The following is a 5,960-nucleotide window of genomic DNA, read 5'->3' as shown; positions in this document are numbered from 1 at the left end:
CTTTTATTATGAAATTCAATTATTTTCAGTGTTTAAAGAAAAACGAGTTTTTTTTTGTTTTGTTTTTTGACAATTTTCATAAAGTTCAAGAATTTTTTCCCTTCAAATTAGTAAAAGGAGAAACTCTTTGATTTTAATGGAGTAATATGAAAAAAAAATAAGTTTTAAGAGTAGACGTTGTAATTAATTTTATATTTATTTAACTTCATCTAATTACCGTTTGAATATTGCAAGAAATTCCCGTCAAAAATTTAAATATTAAAAATTTTTATAGTTTAAAAAATTATAGTTTTTATAGTTTAAAAAATAGTGTTGCCGATTGAGGTTTTCTAAAGTTGCATACATAAGTTGCTCGATTTTTTCTCTCCGACTCTAATAAAAAATTGTTGAATCATTCTCAAAAATTTTAATTAAATTTATGCCATACTGTAATAAGAACGTCATAAATTTTGCTTGTAACAATTATGTTATTAAATTAACAATTTTATTACAATTTCCCTTTAATATACTAAATGAATAAATTTGTTGTCATAAAAGGATGAGTCGATAAAATTCTAACCTTTTTTCTTTTAATCGAAGCAAAAACAATTTTTGGCCTCATCATTTATTACACATTTTCATTATTAATTCAATTTCTAAAGGATTATAAGAAGTACAAAAAGAAACAAAAACTCTTTTTTTAGACAGTAAAAAAAAGAATAGTCAAAATAACAGCAGAGCAAACAAAATAAATTGTATAAGGAAAAAGCAATGGATAAATTACTGACTCGTCATTATAAAATCATGAATTTTTAATTTAATTAATTCTTTATAAATCTTTCGATAAACAAGATACAAAATTTATTGAATAAATTTCGGTATAAAAAACTTCTCCATAATATTCTTTGCCTGTTTTTTTCTTCTACTTTCTTACAAAAACTTATTTTTCTTAGAAAAGGATATTTTTATTTTATTCTAATAAATTTTTCACTCACTTTAATAATTAATATTATTTGCTGAAGGTAGCCTCAAAAAAGGGAGCGTAAATTAATGTTAAACAATAAATTTAAATTCAAAAATAATCATAAGATTTATTTTTTAATTCAGTGTAAATTTTTGGTTCAAATAAAAATTGTTAATAAACTATGACGTAAAATTAGTAGGAAGCTTTAAATTAGAAAAAATGAACCAAGTGCGTTTTTATTAATGATTGTTAGAAAAGTTTATTTTAATTAAAATTTTTTATTCTTCCACTTAAAAATTTGAAAAATATTTCCTTCGAATTATGTTTGTATAACACAAGCAATATTAGTGTTGAATATTTTGAATCGAATTTTAAATTCAGCAATATCTTTAAGCCATGTAAAATTTAAGTAATCAGCAAATAAAAGTTGAAAGTCAAAAAAGTGTTTTTACTTTGCGATCTATAACACTTTTACTATATATTATAGGAAAATTAGTTTTAATTTTTAATTAAGAACTAAAATTTAATTAGTTAGATCCAAACCAATTTATTGTAGTCCTCATTGGCATTCTTATATATCTTAATGTATGCAAATTATAAAGGAGAAGGAGAAAACAGATATTTTAGTGCGGCAGAGGAACTTATGTACAGTTTGATCGGTTGTATATGGTTTACAAACCGTGCTTTGCAGTTTAAGATTTTCTCTTTTAGAAAAGTTCATTCTAAACTTTGGTACTAGAGGAAATGAAGACTTTGTTTAGCCCTTCAGATCTAAAGTTGATTAAAGTATTATTGTCTGGTCTGAGGCTTACTTTTAATAGACCTGCCGAGATGAGAAATGAAATCTTTAGTCTTTGGTTTTGAAGATCACATAACAACCTGCAAAGTTATACTTGCGAGTATGGGTCCGATTCGATACGATAGATTTGGTAATGCTTTAATAAACTGGCTCAAGTAGTTTAATCTAAAATAGAAATTTAATAAAGTATAAAAGTTCTTTAATAAAAATAGTGATTTAGCAAAGAATAAATTATTAAAATTTTGGTAAAAATTTGATTCTGCTCCGCTAAATTAAATTTAGAGTTTCCGTTTATCAAAACATCATCGTTATGTTTACACCATTGGGGATTTTTTAATATTATTGGTTGTATCGTTATAGAATAAATTTCTCTTTTATAAAACTTTGTTTAGGCATCAAAGTTTATATTTTTGTCACAGCTAATATTTTTGCTATGTGAATGTAAAAAATTTGTATGCTGTGGCCTATGATGCTACTAAGTTTGAATGATATTTTAATTTAGCAAGAGAATTCGAACAGCTGAGCGCTGACTAACACTGATAACAAATTGTAAGCAGGAATCGCTGTCGATTTCTTCTCTGAGAGTGTTTATGAAAGTATCAAATATTTTCATTTCAGTTCTAAAATAAATCTCTTCAAGAAAAGTTTACTTTTATATAAGTCAAAACAAAACGAATAATTTTTTTTTTATTTTTTTTATTAATTTGTTAAAAGCATTTAAATTATGTTAGAATGGCGGTGTTCCATTTGATAATTATTACCACATTAGTCATAATCTTACTCGTAAGTAATAATAATGATCCTGAAATTTAAATTTCAAGTTTGAAGATAATGATAAGAAGTTTTTTTTTTATTGAACTATGTTAGGTTGCTGATTAAATATTTTGTATATATTTCCTGAAATTTTGAAGATTTTTTCACATTGCCCTAGAGATTTATAAAAAAAAATTATTTTTAATATTATTTGTTTACAGTTACAAATAGAGTTGATTTTAAAAGAATACAAAAGTTCCAGGTGAACTAAGTGTATAATTTTCACTTTTAGAAAATCCTTATTGGTTCAGTACGTTTTTGGAGACAGACTACCTTTTTCCATAATGTTTTAAATATAAAAATGGGTTAGAATTTTTTATTTACGCGAAGATGAAACGTAAATGACAGAACTTAAAACATACACGTTAAGGATTTTTGGTTTTATTTGTCAAAAATCTTGTAAGATAAATACGGTCAAAGAATTTTATGTAAAATCTTCCATAATCTTATCAGCAACCTATAAATTATTGCACTCTATTTCACGAAGGTCATAAAAACAAAAAATATTTTTTTTTCATTGATTAGTACAGTTCATTACAAATACTAGATGTAGTGACGACATAAGAAATGAAAATAATATTAATGTAAATAAAAAATTGCGCAATAACTCAACAACAACATCAGCAGGAAAGACAACAAAAACGGCAAAACAAGAAAGCGAAGTTGATAAAAATTTCATTGAATTATTCAAAACAAATGAAACTGAAGCAGAACAAATACTATTAAATGCAGAAATTTATATGAATGATCATTATGAGAAATTACGTGAAATTTTCGATTCTTCACATCAAAAATATAGCCAAATCAATACTGGACCAGTATTGCAGGAAACGATGGCCAATTATAGAGAATTTTTAATTGATTTATCGAATAAATTAAGTTCATTTCGTATAAGTTCCTTTAAAAATGAAACATTGAAAAGACGTTGTAAATTATTATGTAAACTTCAATTAGAAGGTTTACCGAAACAACATTATGACAAGGTTATGACGCTTCTTAGAGTTATGAAACAGTTTGCAACAATAAAAAATGTATGTTCATATGAAGCAAAAGTTTGCACTGATCGTGATAATGTTGCATATGTTCCAAAAATCAAAGAAGTTATTTTAATGTCTAAAATTCCACAAAAATTATCATACTACTGGAAAGAATGGCGTGATACTATAGGACCTGTAGCAAGAGAATACTTTCTAAATTACACAGATTATTTTCGGCAAACAGCTCATCTGAATGGTAATACTGCCTTTTGTTTTTAATAAAAAATTTAATAAACATCTTACTTTTTAGGACATATAACACCATCTAGAACTTGGTATTTGTATTATGAGACGCCGAATTTTCTTATGGAATTAGAACATGCTATTAAACAAATTGAACCATTATACAAAGAACTTCATGCTTATGTTCGTTATAATTTAATAAAAAAATATCCGGGTGTACGTCTCAAACCCAATAAACCTATACCTCAACATTTAATGGAACAAGTTATTGAACATTCTTGGAGATCTGTTAGTGTTTTTGAAGTACCATTTCCAAAATTACATTTACCAAATATTAAAATAAAATTAGATCAACAAAAGTATACCTCAAAAACTATAAATGAGGTAACTGAAGAATTTTACAAGTCTTTAGACATGCAAAATTTGCCAGAGTATGTTGAATTAGTTTTTTTACTTTTTCTTCCAATCGAAAATAAATCCAATTTATCTTCCAGATAAATCCAATTTTTTTATATTGCTTTCTATATTTTAGTTCTTTGTGGGAAAAATATGCCCGAATGATATCAGAAGATGAATATCAAGGTGAATGCAAAGCTGACATTCTTTATTATCCACCGGAAGTTGCACTTAAATATTGCCCAAAAATTACATATAAATACTTTTTACAAATGCATGGTCAAATGGGTGAATTACATTATAATTATAGACGGGGACAGTTACCATTCGGTTTAGATAGAGAAGCATGTCCCGGTTTCGGAAAAGCAATAAGTGAAGCAGCTGTTATTTCAGCTGGATGTCCACGCTATTTAAACAGAATAGGTTTAATTGGAAATGATAGTTTAACTACAGAGCTTTCAATGAATAGATTGTTTAGAATGGTATGACCATGACTCAATGTACACATATGGTTTTATAATAATTAAAAATTTAAAATTAAATAAAAAATATATGTGTATTCTTTTAGGGTGTACATACCATATTTGGTGTAATGCAGCATTTTGTAAACGAAAAATTTTGGGTTATGATGTTAGATGGAAAAATTAAACCTGAGAAAATGAATTGCAAATATTGGGATATTCAAGAGGAATATGCTGGAGTTTCGGCACCAGTAGAAAGAACTAACCTCAATTTTGATGTTAGTTATAAATTTTTTGATGGTATTGATCCAAGTAAAGCTGTTACAATGTAAGTGAATTTTTCAATGATTTCGCTTGAATCTAATTAATAAATGAAATGAAGATAAAACAGTAATGTAATTATGAGAACTGTGGAGCGAGACAATAAACTTTGGAATATTCTTCAGTCTTCTTAGGATTAGAATATTTTCAGCCAAAGCCAAATTCAATTACAAATTGCAAATATTTTTTATTTTTAGTAAACTTGTTTCTGAATTAATGGGGTATCAAATTAATAGAGCACTTTGTATTGAAAGTGGTCACTATGTACCAGGTGATCCAAAATATCCATTACATAACTGTGATTTTTCTGATAGTAACAAATCTGGAAAATATTTGGAGTAAAAATTTTAAATAAAAACATTAATGGATTTCAATTATTTTATTTAATTGCATTTTTAGAGAAGCTATGCATCTTGGATCAAAGAAAAATTGGCGGGATGTTTTGGAAAATTTGACAGGTGAAAGAGAAATTAGCGCTAATGCTATTTTAGAATATTATTACCCACTTTATGTTTGGGTTAAAGAACAAAATGAACAAAATGAAGTCGAAACTGGATGGAATGATTCCTACAGTACGTTCCGAATAAAAAATATTTTTATTTTTGTCTTAACAATAAAATTTTTTTTTAGTGTGTGAAGAAGAAGTCTAAAACTATTCTAATGGTTGCTTGTAATACAAATACAACGATTTATGTGTATTGCAAAATGATATATAGGAAATATTATAGCTTTATTCCGTTTTAAGGTTATGTTAGTTTACTAAAAAATATAATTAATTTAATAAAGTGATTGTAATGTGAAAATTTAAACAAAATTACGACAAAAAATAATCAGCTTGTTTATAATTATCATTGTCAAAAATATTTATGGTATACCAACTTGCAACTCATAAACTTTGCAATATTTCATATAGAGCTTTCTAGGAAAAAAAAAGATTTTGAAGTTTTTGAATGCACAGTCTAATTACCACTTATTGTTCCATAATTTTCAAGGTGATGATGACAACA

At 26.1% G+C, this 5,960-nt stretch overlaps 1 protein-coding gene across 2 annotated transcripts; it reads left to right on the top strand.

The window, feature by feature from the left end:
- Positions 1-2,391: 2,391 nt before the first annotated feature.
- On the top strand, positions 2,392-5,960 carry LOC129607400 (angiotensin-converting enzyme). Of its 2 annotated transcripts, none has more exons than XM_055518398.1 (8): positions 2,392-2,525; positions 3,081-3,788; positions 3,843-4,206; positions 4,308-4,653; positions 4,740-4,960; positions 5,151-5,291; positions 5,353-5,525; positions 5,584-5,960. In XM_055518398.1, exons 2-8 carry the CDS (start codon positions 3,296-3,298, stop codon positions 5,601-5,603), a joined length of 1,758 nt encoding a protein of 585 aa, XP_055374373.1. In that variant the 5' UTR covers positions 2,392-2,525; positions 3,081-3,295; the 3' UTR covers positions 5,604-5,960. The 2 variants fall into 2 exon arrangements, with proteins under 2 accessions (XP_055374373.1, XP_055374372.1); XM_055518397.1 differs by having other exon boundaries at positions 2,403-2,525; positions 3,086-3,788.

Source organism: Condylostylus longicornis, unplaced genomic scaffold (genome assembly GCF_029603195.1).
Source record: "Condylostylus longicornis isolate FDR11 unplaced genomic scaffold, ASM2960319v2 ptg000027l, whole genome shotgun sequence".
In the NCBI taxonomy this organism is placed as follows: Eukaryota; Metazoa; Arthropoda; class Insecta; order Diptera; family Dolichopodidae; genus Condylostylus; species Condylostylus longicornis.
This window is presented reverse-complemented; position numbering and strand designations above follow the sequence as displayed.

Coding starts and splice junctions, on each gene's coding strand:
- LOC129607400 (XM_055518397.1), top strand. CDS start 2,475: ATGGCGGTGTTCCATTTGATAATTATTACCACATTAGTCATAATCTTA. Junction 2,526..3,085: donor CATTAGTCATAATCTTACTC/GTAAGTAATAAT, acceptor TGATTAGTACAG/TTCATTACAAATACTAGATG. Junction 3,789..3,842: donor GCAAACAGCTCATCTGAATG/GTAATACTGCCT, acceptor CTTACTTTTTAG/GACATATAACACCATCTAGA.